At 40.0% G+C, this 26,028-nt stretch overlaps 1 protein-coding gene across 1 annotated transcript in view; it reads right to left on the bottom strand.

The window, feature by feature from the left end:
- Positions 1-26,028, bottom strand: part of SPIRE1 (spire type actin nucleation factor 1) — a 116,209-nt gene that overhangs the window by 89,342 nt on the left and 839 nt on the right. The window contains exon 2 of the mRNA XM_054985315.1: positions 2,514-2,548. Within this exon, the coding sequence (XP_054841290.1) occupies positions 2,514-2,548 (35 nt within the window). The remainder of the gene's footprint in view (positions 1-2,513; positions 2,549-26,028) is intronic.

Below are 26,028 nucleotides of genomic sequence, written 5' to 3'. Positions count from 1 at the left end.
CACCTTGTAGTCATGACAGTGTTATTTTTGTTGCATAGAAAAAAAGGACAAACAGGTTTTCCCAGGCAGCAAGGCCACTCCACACTACTCCTCCCTTAGTTGTGTACTAATTGTGTGGTATGTATATATATGGTTGCCAACCTCCAGGTGGATCCTGGAGCTCTCTTAACTACAGAGATCAATTTCCCTGGAGAAAATGGCACTTTGGAGGGTGGACTGTATGGCATTATACACCTCCCCTCCCCAACCCTGCTCACCCTAGGCCCCATGTCCAAATCTCCAGGATTCTCCTAACCCAGCATTGGTAACCCTATTTATATAGGATCAAGGCTAAGATGGTAGGAGATATAAGTCTGGAATAATTATGAGAAACATCATGGTACAGTAACCAGAGCCCTCTTGCAGTGTTATTCTGTAAAATAAACTTTATTTCAAAAATAATATTTCACATGAATTCTAAACATTTTCTTTAATGTAATTTCCTAAAAACGTTTTAACTACTATTGACTCATACTGTTTCGTGGAGGATTTTTTATTCTCATGCAAGTCTTGTAACTTTTCTGGCTTTCAACATTCTTTGTGCACAATACATTTTCTATTTTTAACCTGCAAACCTTTGAATAATCTTTCAAAAAGCCAAATCCTTTATGTTTTATTCTACGTTATCTGAAGAACCTGTCTGGTTTGCCTGCAGGTTCTGAGCGGAACTATAAACACAGAAGAACTACTAAAGCCATTCCTTATAGAAAAGAGCTTTTAGCTTTTTAGATTTCTCGAAAGTTTTTAAAATGTTGAAATAATGACAGGTTGAAATTTTTTAGCATTCATGTGTTTCAACTACCCTTACTATACCCTTATAGTTTTGGATAACACATATTTAGACATTACCAGCCACTCACTTCTGCAATACAGATAATTGAAAGTGGCAGAAAATTGGGACAAGACAGGACTCAAATCCTACTGATTAGGAGAAATCTGGAATGGCAGCAGCCAATGTCTGTCTGGTTGAGGATATACAGAATGGAGGTTTAAAAAGAAGAAGGAAGTATGAACTGAAACATTATATTTTTTAAAAACAAGCTAATGCATCCTGCTAGCAGCTGATGCTTGGGAATGTTGGTTTAGTAGACCTGTAATGTAACACATCACATACAATTTTGACTGATTTTTCTGAAATAATATTCTTCCACCTAAAAAAGCCAGCATGCATTGGTGAGCCTTCTATAGTTCTGTTTTTACAAACAGGAACTTCTCTTGTACATGCACACATGCAGAGTAAAAGATCGTTCTTGCACCAAGAATTCTCCAAAGCTCTCAAAATCCAATATAAACCAGCACTGAAACTCTTTCTATCATCTGAATATTTCTTGTAGTCAATGATGCATCTATTCAATCACACAATTCCTTTGACAGAATGGCATTTCTGTTTGTGGAAGAAGAGGGTGATGATTTTTGCTGATATATTCATACCATTAATATGTTATTGCAGAAATTCAAGGGGGGCTCCTAATCACCTTGGATTTCTCTAAAGATGCAACTTCCATTTAATGAAGGAGGAATTGGCTTTCCTGATCTTAGTTGCTAGTACCATCAGGCATCCTTGTTAACTTGTACTCATTATTGGATTGTTCCCCTCAGGAGGATTATCCCTTGTGGGCCCTTTTGGAGGCATCTTGTCTGGTTCCCTTCTTTAAATGGAGTGCAGTAGGGTCTGTTCATGCTAAAATGGATCCTGTTTGTCCAGCAATAATGTCGCAACTTCATCAATATTTGAACATATGGTATATAAATGACAACTGCAGATGGAATTGCTTTTAGATATTTGAAAACTTTTATGGATGCTTATGTGTAGCTCTCTTACTACTGTTGTCATATTTTTATTTCTCTTCTGTATGAGGTTTGTTTCAATTTTCTTTTTTCCTCCAAATAATTTTTTAAATTAAAAAATAAAAATAAAGGGGAATTCACAGAACCCGTTACACACACTGGTATAATGTTATATTGATAGAGTGGTACTCATTTGCCGATTTTTTAAAACCAACCTGAAAAAGTCTTGATGGTGTGTGGGGGTAGCCCGGGGGACCAGGACCGGGAAACTATGAGGAAACCTGCCATGTGGAAGCCCTGTTGCCACTGCACTGTATTGGCAACCACAGCAACAGTATGGAAACTATACACGCCTGTCTTCATGTGAGAAACATTCCAGTTATATGGTCCCTGTGCCATCCACAGAACGCAGTTAATCAACCCCTCCCTCGCCTATCCACTCCATTCAGAATGCCCCATTGTTTGAAGATTCTTCCTACTAAATTCAGAGATTGTGTGCTGACATAATGCACACCAACTTTAAATAAATAGCTCTCCTCACTAAAAAGCTGTCCTGTGGAATACCACTGTGGATGGTTAGCACTTACACCAAAGTTTCCACGAAAACCATTGGAAAGTGTGCTGTTCACCGAGTCAGTAATCCTTCCCTCAAAAAAACCCTAAACATTTGTACAAATTCTTCTTACCTCGGTTTCTGAACACCATGAATGTTCTGGTTTACCTGAAATTAAAAGGAAAAAACGTTATTTTCATCTTTTTAAACAAAAAGTATTAAGCAGATTAACTACAAAACAATGTTAGACAATCTAAGCTGCACGCTCCACATACACTCTAAAGGAGATTGAATACTATTTCAACACAGCAGTATTTTCTTGCACTGACCTAGTTTTGAATTTATGTACTGTAGACAGACAGATTTTTGTGTGTATATAATTCAGTTTACATACACATACTGGAAATGTGTTGTTGGTAAATTACTATCAGTGTGTGAAACCCAGCTTGCTCTTTCTTTGTAGTGGAGAGCTGCTGTAGCATAGTGGTTAAGTGTCTGGGCTGCTAATTAGAACTCTGCAGTTCAAATCCCTCTACTGCTATGAACTCTGCAGGTGGCCTTGGGAAAGCCATTCCTCTCAGCCCCAGCTCCCCAGCTGTATTGTGGGAGTAATAACACTGACTTTGCTCACTGCTGTGAATGGACACTAATCTGTCTAGAAGAGCAGTATATAAACAGGTTGTTTTTGTTGTTGTTATTTGAACTTCCTGGCTCCTAAGGCTACACTGCCTTGGGAATAAGTTCCACTGCATTCAGTAGCATTTACTTCCTAGCAAAAATGTACAGCATGGTTGGGGAAACACTTGGCTCTCTGAGCAAGGAAAAGGGAGGAGCTCCTGGTGGTTGGTGGTGGTAGTCTAAGCATATTTGACTGCCTGAGTCCCATAAGCTGTATTACTTTCTTCCTGTGTGCCCTCCTGAGGCCGCTCCTTTTCCTCTAACTGGGAAGAAGGTGATGGAAGAGCTTTGGAATGCAGCCCCCCCATTGCATATTGCTGAGAAGTAGGGACAGAGATTAGAAGAGCACCGTGGCGCAGAGTGGTAAGCTGCAGAACTGCAGCCCAAGCTCAGCTCATGATCTGAGTTCGATCCCGGCAGAAGCTGGGTTCAGGTAGCTGGCTCAAGGTTGACTCAGCCATCCATCCTTCCAAGGTTGGTAAAATGAGTACCCAGTTTCCTGGGGATAAAGTGTAGATGACTGGGGAAGGCAATGGCAAACCACCCTGTAAAAAGTCTGCCAAGAAAATGTCGTGATGCGACATCCCTCCATGGGTCAGTAATGACTCGGTGCTTGCACAGGTGCTTGCACCTTTACCTTTAGGAGAGAGATAATCCATTCACATCAACTGAGAAGAGAGTACACTGTGCTGCTTCCTCCCTTCCTGGGAGCCTTGCATAAAGGAATGGTTTGTTCTCTTTGTTCTCTTTTGTCTGTGACATGCAAGGAAAGAGATGGTAATGATCCTAATTTTTTCTTTTTTGCACTGAAGAAACAGAACAGCCTCTTTCCATGTCAGGTACACTGAAACATGAAAAAATTATCATGTATTTCCTGTATCTCATGACCCCTTGGTCCTGCCATTTGTTCTCCTCATATCCCCAATATAAAATGACTGCATAGCAAAGATCCATTCATTGCACTAAAAGGACCAGGTTTTAGCCTTCAAAAGCTTATGCTAGAATAAAATTTTGCTAATCTTGAAGGTGCCACAAGACTCATGTTTATTTTTACTTCTGCTAGAGAACACTTTCTGTTTCATGTCTGCAGCCAGTTGAGGAGGCAGGATGGTCACTCAAAAACTGTTCAAGAACAACCACAAATGTGTTGCAGTGTAAGATTTTATATAGTCAATGCTTTTTTTCTGGGGGGATGCAGGGGTACACGTACCCCTAAACATTTTGTGAATCTAACGGGAGAAAGTAAAAAAATTTAAATGTTGGAATTCCCGTTAAACCAACTCCAAACGTATTATTATGGATATTTATGTGATTTGTTAAGTTTTATGTAGCGTATGTTGGCAACAAAGATGTTTAGTTATATTTAAACTCACTAGGAGCACTGTTCATTTTACAAAAAATGGAGCATCTTTGAGCATCGAACACGCCACTGAGATTGCTGGCATAATCGGTGATCGTTAGGGTGCAGACAAATCCAAACAAGTCTTCTCTAAGCCACTTGGAGCTTTGGTAGTTGGAATCTAGCACGGTGATTGGTCAGTCTTGTTGTTACCCCCGATGGCGGCGACCAATTTGTGTATGTTTTGCGCAAAGGGTGCAAAGAGTATGTCTATACTGAAACTCTTTGGTTGTGCTCTCGTGTCACTATAGAGGACCTCCTTTGAGTTTGTTTAAGCCTTCAGTGTATGTAAATTCATGGTTTCTGAAAGGACGACATCTGGCGACGGACATCAAAAGCAAGCAGAGGAATCAGGAAGATGTTGGTGAACACAACCTCATGCCAATCTGGAAGTTATTGTGAGCTGTGTAATATGAGGTAATGCATGTTCTTGGTAATTTTGTCCATTGACTGCATTTATTTTTTCTGATTGAACTATAAAATGGTGATTTTCTTGAGTCAAACTGAGAGTACCCCTAAACATTTTTTTAGAAAAAAAGCACTGTATATAGCTATGAGACCAGTCGTTCAGTGAAATAAGATATACAATGATTTATTCCATGAAAAACCATCTAATATGATACCTCAATTAATCATAATCTTATGAGCAACCATCTATCATTATTTAGTCATTGAGTGGTCTTCAAAAGAGATGGCATTCTGCCTGGTCATTGCCTGAGATTCCCAAGACCAAGAATGAGCTTGTGCTCCCCAAGAACTACACTGACAGAAGAAAGATACTGAAGCAGACCATCAGTCTGCCTTGTACAGTACTGCCTACATAGACCAGCAGTGGCTCTCCAAGGTCTCTTTCTGTCCTGGCAGCAGATTCCTTTTAAGTGATGTCAAGGACTGAACTTCTTGCCAAGCCTGTGGTCTATTCAGCCACAAGATCTCCCTTGTATGATGAAAGGTCTCAGCTGGGTCCCCAACACAAAAGTAATGACTGGTCAGACAATCTGAGCTAAACATGATTAACTGCTCCCCCTCCCGCCCCTATATAACTAAGTCACCCTCAAGGTGACAGATGAGAAGCAACAAATAATTCTTTAGTCAAGTTATTTCCACTATCTCAACTCCATTCTGCTCTTGAGGAAATAAAGAATGAGAGGACTATTGCAAAAGAAGTCACCCTTAAATTCAGAAGTGAAAATAATGTTACATTTTCCTTATGCACTTTTTCAACATACTGCAAATCAGGCCTTGCTACTACACCCCCCACTTTTCAGGAAGTTATAACTCAATGTATGTCTGACATTCTGCACTGCTGACTTTGAAGTCCTGACTTTTGAGTCCTACAAATTTATTACTTGATTTCAAGATAATTAGTTTGTAAAAACTGACATATCCCTCTCCTAACTTTCCATACTTTCTTAATTCATGCTTCCTGTGTATTTGAAATGAGCATTATTTTCAATCAGTTACATTTGCTGAAATCATACAGTTTTTTAACTATGCGAAGAACAGATTCTTAACCAACTCATAGATCTCACTTTAAAACTTGCCTGCAGATCTAGCAAGTGGCTGCTCTCTTTCACTCATAGTACCCTAAAACGGGGATGCCAACTAATCACTCAAGCAGAGTGCTCTACTCTGCATGTTAACATTCCATTGAAATAATAATTGAAAATGTCTGACTCTTACACAACTTCATAAAGAATATACAAACATCATGACAGGCATAAAAGACCAATTTTTTTCTTTAAATAAATGTGCTGATTTATAGTGCATTATTGACAAAGGCACGAATGGCTATATCAGAGATACAAGCAAAAAGAACTGCAGGATACAAAGTTAAGAAAAGAATTGTTAGCTGTAATCTGCCACATTTCTATCAGTGAAGTAATTGATGGCACCAAATTAAGAGCTGTAGCATAGTGGTTAAGTGGTCAGGTTGTAAATCAGCACTCTGCTGGTTTGAATCCTGTTATTGCTATGAGCTCAGCAGTTGCCCTGGGTAAGCCACTCCTCTCAGCCCCAACTTCCCAGCTGCATTGTGGGGATAATAATACCACTGACTTTGTTCACTGCTCTGAGAGTCTCTTAACACAAGACTTCTGCTACATGTTCTTCATGTGTCAGGATTCGGAGACGCAATGATAGTCAGGATATGTAGTTTCCTGGCTAGTGTAGTTTTAAATGACAGAGCCAGAAAAAATCGCTCCAGAAGGGACACATTCTCTCATAGCTCTCCGTTGCCTCTGGGTTGCTGAGGCTTGGTTAATTCAAAGTTTTAAGCAGCAAGGACAGCAGGGAAAAGGCTCTTGAAGAAGAGACAGTCCAGCACACTGGAAGCAGCGGAGGGCTGTGAGAGAATCCGTTCCCTCTGGAGTGATCTCCGACGGCACTTTCATTTAAAATACACTTCCTGGCTAACATTGTGTCTCCTGACACTTGACGAACACGTACCCAGGTGTCTCATGTAGCAAAAATCTGAGTGGGCACTAATCTGTTTATAAGTGCAGTATATAAACATAGTTATTATTATTATTATAAGAATGTGTATATAAAAAGGCTAGTATAGTATTGTGGTGAGAATTTTGGACTAGGGCCTGGAATAACCAAGTTCAAATTCTTACTCTGTCATGAAAATGCCAGGTGACCTTAGGTCCGTCACATTACTAACCTATAAAGTGGTTGTTCTGAGGATAGAGGAGAGGAGGGGAGAACGACATGATAACCCACTGGATCCCAATTCAGGAGAAAAGCAGAATAGAATTTTTTTAAAAAATTAAAAGAATGCCAACTAATGCCAACTAATACAGAGACTGAAAACTCATTCTGATTAAAGATGTCTAAAAACAACAATCTATTTTTTCTGTTAAGGTTTCATGACCCACACACTTCTAATAGATGGGATCCCCCCTGCTTCTCAATTAATCAAAGCCATTTACAAACCTCCTAAACTGAAACAGATCCTTGCAATAAATTCTACAGTGCAACTTGGTACTAGTGTGCAATTCACTGTTACTTTCTATCGCAGAAACACAAAATGTCTGAAGCAACATTTCCCATTTTAGAGAATTTTAAAAACATAATTCTATTTATGAGATTTATATTGTTATATTTCCAGTTCAATAACTGAAAGATCTAAAAGCAGCTCAGAGACCAACATCTGACAAAGGAAAAGATTAAAATTGCAAATGAACTGTTTGATAGCTCAGTTCAGATGTCTCTTAAGCAGACCTTGCAGGAGAAGCCTAGTTTGTAATATATAGATAAAATGGAAGACTTTGATAAATCTACTGATTGATCTTAAATTGTAATACTATGAAATTTTCGCCTATTAGGAATATTATCTGAATGAATACATGCAATCTGGTTTACTTGGTTTTGTAACTTGATGCAAGAAAGGAAACTTCACAAGGAAGATTTAAACACACAACGAAGTCTGTTCTTCTGTCCTGATAGAGTCCCTGCTCTTCTTTCTCCTCCTTCCTGCTACTTTCTCTCTCAGCATAAAGGCTGCTAAGCAACAGACAAAGAACCTCTAAAGAAACAAAATTCTAAACACCAACAGTGGAATGAACTACAGCTATTAGAATACAACACTTGGCTTTATATTAAAAATGGGTCAAGTGCTGAAGGCACAGAACAGGGACTTTAATAACATGAAGCAAAGCCTTAATCTCCAGTGTCTGAGTTTTCAAAAGTCGGTAGACATAAATCTTGCAGTTTTTTATGTGGACCTTCAGAGACCGAAGTGTCCAATTAACAGTATTCCCCATGAAACAAAAAAAATTGACTTTTAATCTCTCTGAATAACATAACCATCTTCCATAGAACTAAACATCTATTCTCAGTTTACGCATTCTCAATGTATAAATAGTTTGGAAAATAAAGCAGTAATGAGCTAAAGCTACTTTATCACACACTCAGGTACTCCAATTGCTTGCTTGTTTAGACAGAAAATAAATTGTTTAGTAGTAATCCCAATGTAACCAGGCAGCGCAATCCTAAAAACAGTTATACCATTTTAAACCCAATCCAATCAGTCCAACAACAACAAGAAGAACATTTGATTTATATACTGCCCTTCAGGACAACTTAATGCCCACTCAGAGTGGTTTACAAAGCATGTCATTATTATCCCCACAACAAAACACCCTGTGAGGTGGGTGGGGCTGAGAGAGCTCCTAGAAGCTGTGACTCACCCAAGATCACCCAGCTGGCTTCAAGTGGAGGAGTGGGGAAGCAAACCTGGTTCTCCAGATTAGAGTACTGCACTCTTAACCACTACACCAAACTGGCTCTCAATCCAATTAAAGTTTATTTTGACACAAGATCAGCTCCAGGGATTCAACAGTAATAATAAGAATATGAAATAAAATAAAAATAAAGTAAGAATAGGGAGGACATATACAGTGCAACAAGCACAGAACAATGTATGCAGATTATGAGGGGAATGAAGAGATGATACCTTCCTCCAAGAGAGAGGTAAAATTACTGAGGCTCAATCAGCCACTTGTGTGTCCCACACACCCGAAGGTGAAATTTGGCAACTTTATTGGTTATCTCCTGGGAAGAATCTGCAAGGAGAGTGACATAAAATTGTTCAGATCTTCCTAGTAAAGTTGATGATCGGAGCAATATATTGAGTTAGAATGTCATCATAGAACGGAGAGTGCAGCAAAACATGTTCAGTAGACTCTACTTTCTCTGTATGGGATGGGCATGGGCAGAGCTGTTGAGGAAATGGAATACAATCGTATCTGCCTTCCAGGATGGCTGAAGGTAGAATGTTGAAGCATACAAGGGTAAATATTCTCTGATATTTTGAGATCTCAGGGGATCTGAGATAATCTGCTGGTTGAAAATTTTTGGCATACTGCAGAATGATTGGATATTTCTGCATATGTGCCCTATCTGACTGTAGGGCATGATCCCAGAGCTGCTGTTTGTTTCTTTTGCTTTTTGATATCCAAGATACAGTAGGACTTGGGGGGAAAGGCCATAATTTCCTCTCAATTGCTCTTTGCCAGGTTGAGCAGTGACTATTGACAAGGATCAAGGGTACTAGAGCCACCGGTTTGAAGATGAGTTTTTAACCAATAAGTGGATGCGAGTGGACACATATGAGTCTCTGAAGAGATCAACCCAGACTCTAGTTTAAGGAGGGCATTTTGAATACACTGCAGGTCTCCAAGGATCTTTTGTAAGAACATTTATAATCAGAAGCGTTTGTTTCCTGTATTGAACCATGCAGGCCCGGGGTCCAATGTTCACAAAATATCAGTGGGGTAACTGTCACATGCAATCTTGTAGCTATAAGAAGAGCCAGGCCTCTTTTGGCCCTTCTGTTCCTTTCCCCTGGTGTGTCTGAAATGTTTTCTTTATTGTAAACGAATCTACAGAAAGCAGTTCTTTGGAACAGATTTCTTGGAAGCAGATCATGTCATGTTGGGCCAAAAAAAGTTTTAAAAGATACTAGCTCTCTTGGAGGCCCAACCTGCAACATTCCATGTTAGACATTTAATTGGGTTTGGGGGCTTTTGCCCAAAGGGCATGATTCTTCTTGGTTGGTTGGGTATCAATTTCAACCTTTGCATTGATTTGCAAACTTTCTGCCCGAGTTGTGGATTGTTCAGAGGTTCACAGGTTAAAAGGATCTGAAGGAGGTGGCTGCAAAATAACCGACTCTTGAGTTGTTAGGAATTCAGGGGAGGCAGGACCCACAGTTTCTGCCTCACTCTGGCTACAATGTACTTGACTAGACAGAGTTGTTTTCACAGAAGTCAATTACAGTATCCGGTCTTTCAAAAATTGATTTTGAGACATTTTGAAGGTTAGCATAAATACCTATATGATCATGGTTTAAACTTAGGTCAAGGCTTATGAAGTGAGTGTCTGATGTTTCCATCTGAGGTTTCGCTTCGTCTCAATGGAAGACTTTCCTTGGACCTGACTTCTGGCAATTTTTTTTTTAAAGGAGCAGCTCTAGATTGCAGATTTTTAGATATCTCTTTAAATCAAGCAAGACAGACTCTGTATCTTTATGCTCTCCTATAGATAAAGTTTTAGAGAAGTTGGGCAGTGGCATTTCACTTTGTGTTTCAAAGAATGAGCTTCCTTGTATGACCATTTTAAGGCCACTGATTTCAATGGGCTGAATGGTACAACTGTTTAGGATTTTATTATTTATTTTATTTGCATTCTTTATAGTCTATCTTTCTCCCTAAGATGCAAGGCAGATCACAGAGTGTTAGTCAATACAATCAACTGGACGGGGATATGATTGTACCCTGTGGATGAGAAATGTATAGAAAAGATTGACAATGACATTTTTCACAGAAAAAATAAGCTATAAAAACATTCAGCCTATAGCCTCAGAGGGTCTGTCTAGCCTCAATTCACAGTTATAATTATAATTGGAAGATACAGCTCTGTAATGTTGTCTAAGAGTGCTGCAGTCTGCCCTTTCACACTCCCAAACAGGAAAAATCTTCAGCAATAAAAATACGTAAGTTACTGGAAGGGTAAACCAACATATTCTACTTCAGACTACACATGGTGACTCACATGACTGAAAAATCCTCATACAAAAAAATCTCTGCACACAAAAATAGCATAATAGAAGTTGGGCTAGACAACTTCTCTCTGACTTTTAGTTTTTGATGTTAAGGGAATTTTGTTCAGAACGTAAGAGCAAGAAAACCCCCAAACAATAAAGCCCAAACCAAATAAACTAGTTAGGTAACCAAAGGTTGAGTATGCAAATAAAGAAACCGAAATAAAAATACACTTTAATAACACTAAAATATATTCAACACAAGGCAATGAAAATAGCTTCTGCAATACTAAGAAGCCAATAAACAAATATATGCAATAAATATGTGGCACAATAGTCTATTGTCTAGCAATATAACAAGTATTGATCACTAAACTGGGTTATCAAGAACAGACCTTTCCTACCTCCCCGCTCCTGCTTCAGCCCCCTGAATCCATTGAAACACTACCTCTTGGGTTTAGGGAGTCCTCTGAACAGAACTGGTCACAATTTGGGGTGTTTGCAGTGGGTTGAAGGAATCCACTAACACTCTTTTTCCTATTAGCAGAAGCATACCTCCATTTGTGAATAACAAGATTTGGACTGAACTCAAGGGCTGCACAGATCTCATCTATTGAGACCATGCCAAGAACAATAATTTTCTTGGCATTTTCTAACACTTCACAAGTAACAGCAAAGTTGTACATAGTGAAAACGTATATACAAACCATAAAGAAGATGACTACATAACTATAAGCATATGAGAGAGAAGATGTGAAATTTAGTTTCATAAGATGTATTTGTTTGTATCATGCCTTGGTACTGTTTTTATCTTGTAGTGCTGAAAATAAAAACAAATCTGTTTCAGAAAATATTAACAGCAATTCTAGACTGGTATTCACATCATTAGTCTTATCAACCTGAGGTTCCACTGAGCCTCTCCTTCGGCCAAATTCTTCCTTTCAATTGATAAGAATTTCCTGGAAAACAATTAGGCTAAAAGAACTGGAATTCTGCCTTGAATGCAACCATGTTTTGCAGATTGTTGTAGCACTTCAAATATTATTTAGGTAACAGCACTAAGTCTCTTCAGCACTGTAGCCTAGATGAATATAGATTTTTGATGTCAACACCATGCTTACTTACTTATGCCCATGACATATCGTCTACACAGCCATATCTGTCCTTCAGTATGTGGTTCAATTTTGGAACCATTTTAAAACTATGATAACTGGAATGTTTATCTAATTATCTGCATAGGTGGCACTTCACAAAGTACTTCACTTTCTGCAATACCCTTTAGTGAAATGGTGTCAAATTAGTAAGCAGTTTCTAGCCTAGTCAATTTCATGGCATCCAGTAATTTTCAACCTTTCTAAGTCTATGACTCATCTTTAATCTCCAAGCAGCAGCATAGCACCCAAGGAGCTCCAAGCACATGACAGCAAGCCAAATGAAGGAAGAAGAGGAGCTAGAGTGATAATTTCACGGGGGCTCTGCACTGAAACATGCATACGTATGGAACACTGGAAGACCAACTGGTGGAGGCGGCTGGGCCAGGCAGGTAGAAAGCAGTAAGGCAATGGAGCACTTTCTTGGTGGTAAGGTCTCTGAACCTGCTTGTACTAAAAAGAAATTCTCTCCACTGCTGAGTGGCACTGCCTTGCCATTGTGCCACTCCTCTCTACTTGTATGCTAAGAAGCAAGAGGCATGGGACCCATGTAGGTCATTCCCCCCAAAGTAGGCGGCATGTGATTTGGCAGATGAGTCAACCTATCAACTAGAGACCACTCAACTAGGAGAATCACCTACAATTCAGAGAGCAATTATCAGGATTTATTAAACAGTGCACATCTTACAAGTGTCAGATCTGTGGCTAAATAATAGTTGTATTCAGACTACCTTCTGCAATCAGACAAGAGTCCGTTGTTTCCAAAAGATTTACTGAAAGAAGCAACCATTATAGTCCACTGGCCCAGATGCAATATCTGGGCTGGTACACGTGTATTGTTACGAATGATAGGCATAGAACAAGGTACAGAGTATCAAACCCCAGCAGGCCCAACCTCCCCCCATAGTTCTCAAAACAATCCGCTTGAGGCTGAGAAAGTGAAAGTTTCCCAAGGCTGGCAAAGCTGTAGCCAAAACATTCCTCTTCTGTGAGATAGCTGCTAGGGAACGTCTTGGCACCTGTGAATAAAGCACTCAGAATACTAAAGGAATTAAAATGGAGTTTCTTTGGTTATAACATTAGAGAAAGCATTCTGAACCTGACAACAAGATGTATTTTGTTCAAAAAACCCACAAGTCCTTAAGGTGATTTACAGCATTTTGTTATTACATTTTTATGATGGTTTTTTTGTGTTAAATGTTGTAACAACCCACAGTATATTTGTCCACAAATTAGCTATAAAATTAGTCCATGAACCAACTGGAATAAAAACATGTTCTTCTTTTAAATTCTAAATGTTCATAACTCTCTTCTGTGTTTGAATCAGATATAAGTATTGAATAAAATACATCTCTTGATAATGTGGAAAAGGTCCTGGATTGCTGCCTGGTTGCTGTAGTTAATTGGCTAGAAGTGAACAAACTGAAACTTAACACTGGAAAGGCAGAATTAATGCATATTGGGAAGGCAGAGATCTTGAGTGACATTGCACGCCCCACTTTCAATGGGGTTCAACTGACCCTTGCTGTCTCAGTTAAAAGCCTTGGGATCATATTGGATCCAACATTACTGCTCAAGAAACAACTTAATGCAACTGCAAACACTGCTTTCTTCCAACTCAGTCTAGCCATGAAGATGGCCCCCTCCCTTGGTATGGATGATTTGACTGCCTGGATCCACACCATGGTAACACTGAGACCAGACTACATTAATGTATTCTACATAAAGCTCAGCTCAAAGTCAATTCAGAGACTCCAGTTAGTGCAGAACACTGCGGTTTGGCTATTAACAGGAGCTAAATGGAGCATATTACTCCCATTCTACAGTCACTCCACTGGCAACTCATTAGTTACTAGCCTCAGTTTACGGTACTGGCTATCTCATACAAAGCCCTTCTCACGGCCTTGCTGACTCATATCTGTGGGATTGTCTCTTCCCCCTATGTTCTGCCACAACAGCTTTGCTCATCTGAACAGGGCCTTCTGCAGGTGCCACCCTGCAAATGGGCAACATCAATGTCTGCCTGTACACGTGTTTTCTCTGTTGTGGCCCCCACCTTATGGAATGGCTTGTTGAGGCCAGAAAGACTCTCATCCTCCTGGTGTGAAGGTGGCTTTTAAATTAAAGGTTTACTAAGTGCAGCATAGAAAGGGTTAAAAGGAAAGGGTTAAAAAACTGCCTAAAGGGAGAATGATTGACAGGCTGCTCCCTCATCTCTGTGATTGGCCAGTGAGAAGGTAACAACTGGTGCTGACAGAATTGTTGGAGGAGTTGAAGTTTGGAGTCTGACGAAGATGGTCAGACTAGTAATCCTCTGTGTGAGAAAAAACAAAAAATTTGGTCTAACTGGGGCAGCTTTAGGTTTAAAGAAGACTTTTAGTTAAAGTACTTAAATGTAAATGCCAACACTAAATTACACAGGCAAGATGTAACTGGGGGGAGGGTTGCTGGCAAAGGAAGTGGGTAGTGAAAGGAAATTCTCCTTCTGCCAAGTGATCAGGGCTATGTCTTTTAGAGAAGAATAATTATACCCAGTGTCTAAAAGGGGGGAGATGGCTCTGAGGAGGACCCTGGGTCTGGTGTAAAGGGAAAAGAGTGCTGTATTGAAGTCAGAACACCTACACTGTAAAGTGAAATCTTTAAACCACTTTGAACCACTGATTGTGTGGAACAAACTGGAGGGCCTCTGGAGCGTGTGCCTGTGCGTGTGCTCTGGGGTTCCCAGCCTGCCTCCTCCCTCTTTTCTTTCTCACTGGCCAGCTGAGCAGGGCAGGGGATCTCCCACTGGAGGGTTGACATCTTGAATTGGATGCCCCATCCTGTTCCCTGTAATGACTTATTCTGTGTAATCAACCTTGATTCCCAGAAAGGCAGACTATAAATAATGTAAATAAATATATAAAACAGATTTATTTGCAATCTGAATAATCCAAGAAATAAAATCACAAAGGTCTATAATGTGCATTATAAATACATTGCTAGTTTTATTCAATTAATAAAAGAAAGTCATCCTGTACTTAGACGCAAACTTGCAGGACCTGATGCTTCTAGATTTAAAACAGCTTTAATTTGATTTTCACTACAGAACATTTTCTGTTACCAGGCACTGCAGAGCAAAATTTAATTACTGTACATTGCCTTTAACTTTGTGAACTGTTACCACTGATAATATTTATTACTTTCTTTGGTTATGTACAAGTCCCTTGACAAACTAATTTCTGCAACCAGAGTCATGGCACAGGAGCCAAATACGGGTGCCTGGGGTGGGGGATCCCCTGCTCCCACCCTTCCCCCCTCTACGTCCACTTACTTGGCTGGCAGGCGGGCGCATTCCCCAGGGTGCCCCCCCGGCAGTGTGGTGCACCCCGGGTGGCACGGTGCACTCCTTCACCATAGCAGCCCGGACCACACTCTGCAGAACCCCGCAGCGGGCCTGGTTTGGGCCAAATCGTGCCCCTCGGTGAGCATGGGAGACCCTTTGATCTGTAGGGCCACCCTTTGAACCGCATGATGATATCACTTCCTGGAAGTGACATCACCACACAAGCCAGGAGCGTGTGCACAAGAAACAATCCAGGGACACAGCAGGGTAAGTGTTGGGCTCCCAGTCCCCCGCCAGGGGAGTCAAGGGACCTGGCAACCCTAGAGCCAACCCATCCACATTTTCCCATCACGCACCTAATGATCATGCACACGGCCTTCCTGTTTATAACAGGAATGTCTTAAGTAAAGTGAACTCAAACAAGTTATACAAAATTACCAAGAGAAGATACACTGATCTAAAATCTATTTGTACTTCACACAATTCTTAAACAAAAATGCTAAGTAATTAGTAGATATAATTAAATTGTTCAAATTTTTATCTAAAAAGCCTTTATAGCAAGGTAACCCCAATTTTCTTGTTTAGGATTTATTGAATGTTTTCTCTTGCAGTTCAGCCTACTGCTTGTTTTTTTCTTCTCTCTGCTGTGTGTTAGTATGTGTTAATGCTTGTGCTCTGAAAGCTTCTTTGTAGCATTAATGGCCTGCAGTCAGTTATTGTCTTTTGCAAAGATTCTGTTGCAGTAAACTCATTGAAAGAAAATTCCAAAGCATGGATTGGGTTATTTCCTGAACTCTGCCAACAAATGGCTAAGAGTGAACAAATTGAAACTGAACCCCAAGACAGAGGTAGTGCTGGCTGGGAAGACTGAAGTCTTGAAGGACCCTGCGCTTCTCACATTTGAGGGGGTTCAGCTGACCCTTGCTGACTCGGTTAAGAGCCACAGGAATATACTGGATCCAGCATCACTATTGGAGAAGTAGGTTAATGTAGCTGAAAAACAATACTTTTCTTCCAACTTAGTTTAGCCTTGAAGACAGCCCTCTACCTTGACTCAGTTGTTCTGGCCATCTGGATCCATGCCATGGTAACAGAGAGACTAGACTCTATATGAGTCTGCCCTTGAAGCTGATCTGGAGCCTCCAGTTGGTACAGAATGCTGCAGCTCAGTTATTATCAGGAGCTAACCAAAGCATACATATTCCACCCAATCTATAGTCACTTCAGGGGACTCTACAGTTCCACCCCCCTCCCACCGGTGGGGGCAGGGAATCCCCTGCTTCCAGCCTCCACCCCCAACACCTCTCACCAGGCTAGTAAGGGGGAAAGGTACAGGAACGGGGCTGGAAACTCCAGAATGCACCCATGTCACACTGGAATTAATGTCATTCTCAGTGTGATGTGGGAGGGAAATGACATGTTGCACCAGGGGCTAATTCAGTAAAAACTGCCCCCCAAAACTAAATGATGTCATTCCCAGAGCAATGCAGGAATGTTCTGGAGCACATACGTGCAAGGTAACGCCCCACTGGCATGTCTCCTCAACAACCCTCGATCCCTCGCTTTCAGCCCAGGGGAACTTGGCAACTCTATTGGCTACTCATTAGTTACCAGGGTCAGTTCAAATTATTGGCCATCACATACAAAGCCCTGCATGTCCTTGGATCTACAGGATTACCTCTCTTGCTTTACTCCACCATGACAGCTTCATTTATCTGAGCAAGGTCTTCTGAGGGTGCCATCCTACTAATGGATGGGCACCCTCAGGCATCAACATCTGCCTGTATGTGTACATTCTCTGTTGTAGTCCCCACTCTACATATAGTCAAGAAGGCTCTCATGCTTTTGTCATTCCGTAAACTATGTAAAACAGAATTGTTCAGGAAGGCATTTATACAAAGGTAATAGGACTGTATTATAACAGAATGGTTCAGGAAGGTGCTTTTTATAAAGGGAATGGGATTATGACCAATATACCTCCATGCATAGTATATATTATCTATTTTCTGTACTATTATCCTATTCTTACTATTTTGTTTTATGCCTATGTAATACCATTTTCTGCACTTTTTAACATATCATGTCTAATGCTCTATGATTTATTTTAGATTGCTGTAATTCCAGTCCTATTACATTGCTTATCAGTTGTTTCATCCCATTCATAACATTGATATACACTGTGTAATCCGCCTCGAGTCTCAGTAAGAAAGGTAGGTATAAAGTAAAATTAAAAAACAGACACAACATTTACTATTTTTAGTATCAGTAGCTCTTGTTTTCATAATTGTAGGTTTTTCCAATTACATTTTTTTCAGGATACATTAAATTTGGATACAATGTCAAAATTTCTTATGAGCAGGCAAAAAATTCTTATACTATGAAATATGAGATATTAATACCTTCTTCTTCTATAGCAATTCTTTAATAAAGACAATACAAACACTTATTGGATAAAAGGATATCCTTCTAAAATAATCTTTAACCCTGTTCCTGTAAGGCCATATGAGGCTGCCTGTCCCATCTCTAAGTTCTATTTCATGCAAACAAACAGACTTTCAAGAGAGTAGTTAATAATTGTTTGGCCCTCAGGACAATTCTCAGAATACATGCTATATATACATATTCATGTGCATACTAGGGTTGCCAGCCTCCAGGTGGTAGCTGGAGATCTCCCAGAATTACAACTAATCTCCAGGCCACAGAGATCAGTTCCCCTGGAAAAAATGGCTGCTTTGAAGGGTGAACTCCCTGGCATTATACTCCACTGAGGCCCCTCCCCTCCCCAAACCCCACCCTTTCCAGCCTCCACCCCCCAAATCTCCAGGAATTTCTCAACCTGGACCTGGCAACTCTAGTGCATACACACATATCCACCAGCAAATAGTTTATTCTCTTGCAAGTAAGACTGGGGCAAGGGAAGCATTTTGATTGTTGCTTTAAGAATCATTATCTGAAGTGAACTGAAAGAAGAAAGCTAAGAACTACCAAAGTCATGGCTTGTGTGCACTGACTACGCAAAACCATGTTTTCTCAGTACTCACAGGCATAAAAGGATTCACAAAAGTATGTGAAAGGAAAAGAAGTTTCAGTATGTCTTTATCCCTCTTTTAGGGAATATGAAACCAATTATAATAGGTATGAAGTTCAGACAAGAAGTTCTCGAACTGTTGTAATAATCTTTTACTAATATATTTTAGTTAAAGTTTTTTTTAAGAAGTTAGAGCCTCAATAGAACACACAAAGACACCTGCTGTGCAAGACCTCACATCACACTCTTATCCCAGGCACAGGAATAGAGAGTCAGAAAACAGAGCACGGTTTAAGATCCCCCGGAGAAGATGAAGGTGTCACTGAGTTGTAACTGACTCATAGCAACCCCATCTACAGGGCGTTTCAGGCAAGAGAGGAGTAGAAGTGATTTGGCATTGCCTCCTTCCACATAGCGACCACATAGCAACCCCTATGTGCTTCCTTCCACATAGCAACTCCAGTCTTCCTTGGTGATCTCCCATCCAAGTGCTGACTGGCCAACATGGCTGAGCTCCCACACTCTGATGAGCCTAGACTAAACTGGCCTATTTGGGGGAGCCTCATAAAATAAAAAACACCAAAATAGGGTTATTATAGAAGAGTATCAATTAGTGACATAAATGAGAGTATATAGTTTCCAATTTTTGCTACTTGATAATCTAGCCAGTCACATTAACTCTTAAGGACCGCAATGTCTCATCTCCCCGTCCGATCAAGACAGGCACATCCATCTGTTTTGTTGTCAAGGCTTGGAGGAAGAATTCGAGCTTGAGTTTTAACCAGCAAACCCACAGGAAGGAATTAAACCCTCTCACAGGTCTCCAGTCTGAATTACATAAATATTGTGTCTATTAAGAGGCCTTCATTTACATAGCTATAATCACAGCTGTACCCTGACCTGGATAGCCCAGGCAAGCCCAATCTTGTCAGATCTCAGAAGCTAAGCAGGGTCATCCTTGGTTAGTAATTGGAGGGGGGCCACCAGAGAAGACTAGGGTAGCAGAGATAGGCAATGGCAAACCACCTCTGTCAGTCTCTTGCCATAAAAACCCCACCTGGGATTGCCATAAGTTATGACATCACAGGACTCTCCATCAATCACAGCTATACCGCAAGAATTACCAATTTTTTGTGTTTTTTTATTCATGTAGCTATCATGATCTGTATTGCTTAACACTTAATGCATAAGGGAAACTGATGCTCAATAATATTATACATATAACAAGTATGCTAAACTGGTATTTAAACAATTCCCTCATTTCATATTGACCTACTTTAAAGCTGCAATTTTATCCACAATATTTTTAAGGCACCAACACCTCTAGTAATTAAATGCAAAGTAATGATTTACAGTGCCATTCTAAATCCAGGAACTTAGAAGGGTGTAACTTTGCTTAGAACAGCACTATAATAGAGTGACTCAAGTTATCTGGAACAATGTGCTCTTCAGGCATTCTAATGTGTTGCATTTTTCTTGCTCCTGCTCTCTGCTTAAGGAATTCTATGGTTAGGATTCTCTGAGATAAATGGAGATCTATAGGGGTTCATGAGGGTGACTTACATGGCAATTCTGCAATTCTAAACAGAGTTACACCATTCTAAGCCATTGACTTTAATAGGATTGTGCTGTCAGCCTTCCTTCACCCCAGAAGCAATCACTGGAGGGAAGGAAATAGTAGTGAGAAAGAATTTTTAAAAGTGGCAATGTGTAGCTGCAAATGAGAGAGAGAGATGTAAACTTCAAAAAGTACTAGAAATAATTATCATACTACACCAAGTTGCTATACTTTGTGTTTTTTCAAGCACAGAAGTATTTGTAACAGCATGAGAAAAAATTAAGAACATCCTCAAATTCTAGTCTTTCCAACATTCTCCTGTAATTTTTTTATGGTGTTAGTGACCACCAACCGTGCGCTGAGAGAAACAAGGCATTGCCAGACCCAACTTGTATCACAGAATTATTGAATGGCACAGCATAAAGACAGGGGTTATCCCATTTTCTGTGCTGTGCAGGATGCACCTCAGGCTCCTAAACTGAGCACTATAGTGATATGCATCAATGGGGGGAACATACAGAGATAGATACACAGCCTGACAGCCTCCATCCTAAGCAGGAGAGAGGTTCCCCCACTTCCTCATGTTGGCTGTTTCCTTTATTCTCATTGAAGGAGGGAAATGAAGAATTCCACATATTTATTAATTATTATTTCTTGAATTTATAATAATAGTGTGCTTATATAACACCCTTCTGGACAGAGAAGTTCCCACTCAGAACGGTGAACAAAGTCAGTGTTATTATTATCCCCACAATACAGCTGGAGAGTTGGGGCTGAGAGGTGTGGCTTACCCAGGGCCACCTGCGGAGCTCAAGGCTGTAATAGGAGTCAAACTGGCAGAGGGCTGATTTATATCCCAACCACTTAACCTCTATGCTACAGCAGCTGTCTAATTTAAGAAGAATGTAAGGCACTATACAACAAAAGCACTGACAATATAAATATACCACTTGGGTTCAAAAACTAACAACATTATGCATGGGAAGTTTTAACTCTGCTTTAAAAAGGCTTAACTCTTCATGGGAACTATCTTGTGGGGTTCCACAGAGCACAATCTTATCTCCCATGTTATTCAACCTCTACGTAAAACCTTTAGGAGAACTCATTCGCAGCTATGGAGTGGGATGTCATCAATATGCAGATGACACCCATCTCTATATCTCGCTATCCAGGTCCCTACAGGATGAAGCAGAAATCTTAGATTGCTACCTAACAGCCATGGTGAAATGGCTGAAAAATAAGAAACTGAACCCAGACAAGACTGACTTGATGCTTGTTGGGAAAGCAGAGATCGTGAAAGACATTGTACTCCCCACTTTTGATGGCGTTCGTCTGACCCTTGCAGACTCAGTTAAGAGCCTAGGGGTTATACTGGATCCAGCATTACTACAAAAAAAAAAACACAAGTTAAGGCAGCCACAAAAAATGCTTACTACAATCTCACTCTTGCCTGGAAGATGGCTTCTTATCTCAACATGGCTGACCTGGCCACCTGAATCCATGCTATAGTATCATGGAATCCATGCTATAGTATCAGTAATGAATCCATGCTATAGTATCAGTAATGTATAGTGCATTACTATTGTAATGCACTATACATTGGTCTCCCATCTAAGTTAACTATGAGGCTCCAACTGGTGCAAAATGCTACAGCTCGTCTGTTAGCAGGAGTGAGCAGGAACGTGAACATCACTCCCATCCTCCAGTCATTCCATTGGCTACCAAACAGTTACCATGCTCAATGCAAGGTATTCGTTATTACATACAAAGCTTTTCACGGCCTTGGCCCAGCATACCTATGGGACCGCCTCCCTCCCTATGTCCCTCCACGGCAGCTTTGCTCATCTGAACAGGGTCTCCTGCAGGTGCCAGCCTGCACATGAACGAAATCAATAGCAGCCCACACATGGGCTTTATCTGTGCTGCCCTGACCCTGTGGAATGGCCTGCCTGAGGAGGTCAGGAGAGCTCCCATTCTCCTGGCTTTCCATAAACGAGGCAAAACTGAATTATTCAAAAAGGCTTTTTACTCAGATAGGAGGGAAGTATTGTAGGGAGGGGGTCTCAGGTGCTTCACTAATGAGTTAAGGACCATAGACTTCACCACTATGTTGCCTTGCATATTATCTGTTGCTTTAAATATGTACTCCTATATACTACCTGTGCTTCATGTTATCTAATGTCAGTCCTAGAATGTATTATGTTCTTTTGCAGCAATTCTTCAACTCTGTATTGGATCCTTGCTAATGCTATATCTTTGTAAAATCCTATGGCATTGTTTATGGAAATGTCCTCGATACCGTATGGAAATGTTCTTGAGACTGATTGTACTAATCTCACACTATGTAATCCGCCTTGAGTCTCAGTGAAAAAGGCGGACTATAAATGACATAAATAAAATAAAATACATTTTCTTTAAATTATTCCATTTGTAATGTTGCATATTCTGAGTTTTAACCAAGCACATTTACATCTAAACTGGAGCTATGAATGACAAACAAAATCACATAGAGAGACTTTTTTAAAATGATGGGTATGTAAGTAGAATTCATTGCCTTTGAGGTATCCACGCCAGCCAGAACTAGAGACAGGCTGTTAAAGCAGGGTGCACATGTTTAACAGAGGTGTGGTGGCTATACATATTTTGTACTCAAGATCCAGTTAACTGTTGTATTTGAGATAATGCTTTTTCATAAGTTTCATTAGCCAGTTATGACAGGTTTTCCTCACTTTTCCTTACAGTATGCATTATGGCATAATTTTTTTTGTCTGAACGATCTCCATTTACTTGACTTGACATTGTTTGCTCTTATCCACCTCTGGTATGGTGCTATTCACTTGTTCTTAATTTGTTTGTGGAACATTACAATCTGACTGATAGATTTAACTGTCTTCAAAGAAAAAGTTTTTGCTGGAAGGAAGACTGGGTAAGCTGTCTGATATTCCTTTCAACAAGACAAACTATGCAAATATTTATTTTTCCCTCCTTTTCATCAGGTGAAACAAAATGGCATAGCTGGGCATCACTAAACAAAGTCTGCTGCATTTGCTATTTCAATAGCTCAGACAACATAAATGACCAACTGTATCCCCATTCAAAATTCTAACCAACATTTGAATGTTCATTATCAAAAGATAACATGTTGGGCCTAGTATTCTGTGCCAATAGCAGTAGAGCCTTCTTCCAAAGCAAGAAATATTTCTCCAGCAGAACACACTTTTGCAAAAGAAAGAAGGCTTTAGTGTCACCAAAACAGAACCACAGGATCCAACCAATGGATAATTATCCATTTGACTAGTCTATGGGATGGGGGTGCACATTTCTAACTGGATTAAAAGATGCAACAAAAGTCTGTCTTTTCCCCCTCCAAGGGTTGGTAAATGTATGTATGTTGACTGGTAAAGCCACCAAGGAGGGGAAACAGTATTTTCATCTCTACCACTGCATTCAATGCTCTGATCTAAAGTGGGACCCCGAGTAGCTGCTGGTTCCCCTTTAAACTATAGTCTAGTACGGACCATAGAGTATAACACACATTATTAATAGATTCCCTCAAAGGAAATCATTTGAAAGGCTGCCCCAATGAGGCTGAATTTTTTTCCAAGGAATGAATCCAATAGATAACATTAACCACGTTTGATTACATGTATCACTCCACATAAATGAAAGGGAATCTTCCAACAATTCTAACCAAGGTTACTTCATGGTACTACCAAATGGAATTCTGAGCATGCTACAACATTATTTGATCATGTACAATGCAGTCAGGGCTAACAAGAGAATGGCTGAGGATATGCCTTACTCCTACTTATGTGGTAAGAATTTAACTGGACACAATCTATATGTTTAAACCCGGGTCTGCCCTATTATGTAAGGAAGTGGGAGGTGTCCAGTTTTAACATTTAAAAGGGGCACAAAGACCCTGTTCATGGCTTACCTTGCTTCAGTCTGCCTCTGACATGTTTCTTTGGTTAACTGAGCTGCAATTTCTAATGAGTGCTCAGCTGGAAGGAAAATGTTTGGGGAAAGGGGCTTCAAGGAGATAAGCACTGCTTTCTGCATTGTTTGCACATACACAACTCTTCCACTGTTAAAATTGGACCTGCATGCTTCCTTTGCCTACATTATCCAAATGCTTGCTGAAGAAAGCAGGAAATTTCTTTCTATCAATGTGACAGAAAGAGCAGATCACAAGGTTGTATAGCCTTGTCCTGATACAATCTCAGCTAATGCTCTAGAAGGACCTCTTTCATACTCCTGCAAGCCTTTGCTTTCTGTAGCAATTTAAAAAAGACATGCCAAATGCAAGATGCAGATTCTCCTCCCCACCCTCCCTTGGACAGATTCAAATATTACTGTAATAATACCTGAATTCTTCTTGCACATGAAAGAGAACCGACAGTGCCAGCCTAATCAATCCTACTTAAGTCTACACCGTGGGGCTTACTTCCAGGAAAGTGTCCTTAGGACTGCACTGTGATAGTGTTGCATATTCTGTACTACATTCTGAAAGCAACAGGTGTCAGAACAATATTAATCAAAGGGATAAATAGACAAATACCATATCTTCCTTTTGGAATTCATAGCTAGCCCTCTGAAAATATGTCAAATTTTAGAGTTCTCTTCAAAATAAAACTTTCACAACAATTGCCATACATGTTGTTCTGAACTTAAAATGTGTCTGGGTGTTGCATTATCTAATCTGAAAGCCTTGGATCCTTATCCCAGACACTCAGGAGTTCATTATACCTACTCAATGATGGTATTCTCCACCCAAGTTAGTAAATGAAGAAGTCCATCTAGCATGTGCTGTGGAATTTACAGCCATCATTAGCTTCGTAAAGAGTTTATGGATAGCTCAACATCACATAGCTAGGCTGACATTAAATTGTACCACAGATTTTCCCATTGTTCTCACCATAGCAATGGAATAAGCAAATTTCATATTGTGTTCTAATAAAATCAAACATATACTGAATTCTTATAGCACAATCCAACATTGATTTAGTTAAACTCACCCCCATTGTGTTCAATGGGGCTTAAATTATGCATAGGATTACAGCCTTAGTATAACTTCTTGTTCTATTATGTCCTCTTACAGTGCACCAATTAAGATCTTTATGAGTCATGCTGTGTGTCACTTGTCATACATATTACTTTGTTTTTTTACCATACATATTATGTTGTTGTTTCTACAAGTAAAATAATTGGTACAATCTGTTTACAATCTAAATGGCTTTATGTTGAGGTGGCTTTGAAAAGTACTTAAGAGTGTTGATCTATTTTTAAAAGTATGTTTAAAGTAACTACCATAATCAGAGATATTTGAGGGCACTTTATAAGGCACCTATCATATAGGATCATATTATTCTACTTACGCACATAAAGTACATATAATACAAAAGCATGCAATCTGTTCAACCTATTGCACACACATTTCCAAGGCAGAAATGCACCAAGTCACTTTTTAAAATATGCTTATATAAACTGGTCAAAATCCTGATTATAATGAAGACTGCAAATAAAATGTAAATGTATGCATGTTAGAGTATTTGTTCTCATCTGAGGCATTACACTGCTTATTTGTCCTAACAAATAGGGGTGTGTGGGATCAGCTTTTCAAGTCCTATTAATATTCATGGAATTTTCTCCCAAATATATTGGTTTAGGATTGCAGTCTTGCTTGTTTTGGGTAAGAAAGGACACAAAACAAAGGCACAAAGCCAAGAGACATTAAGACCTCCTGCTAACAGCATGCCTGAGCTCTGACAGCTGCTGTCTTTGTTTTGCTTGGCAGTGCCCTCCTCCCCCCATCCTCATGCTGACCTACATGCACAGCTTTGCATCATTTTCTCTTCTACAGGCTTTCTCCAAGCAAGAGAAAGGAAAATTCTGGTTTCCGTAAAGAACTGGGATAATTCTGGTAAATACCCAGATGCGCAACATCCATCCATTTTACACCGTC

This window comes from Eublepharis macularius, chromosome 7 (genome assembly GCF_028583425.1).
Source record: "Eublepharis macularius isolate TG4126 chromosome 7, MPM_Emac_v1.0, whole genome shotgun sequence".
Classification (NCBI taxonomy): Eukaryota; Metazoa; Chordata; class Lepidosauria; order Squamata; family Eublepharidae; genus Eublepharis; species Eublepharis macularius.
This window is presented reverse-complemented; position numbering and strand designations above follow the sequence as displayed.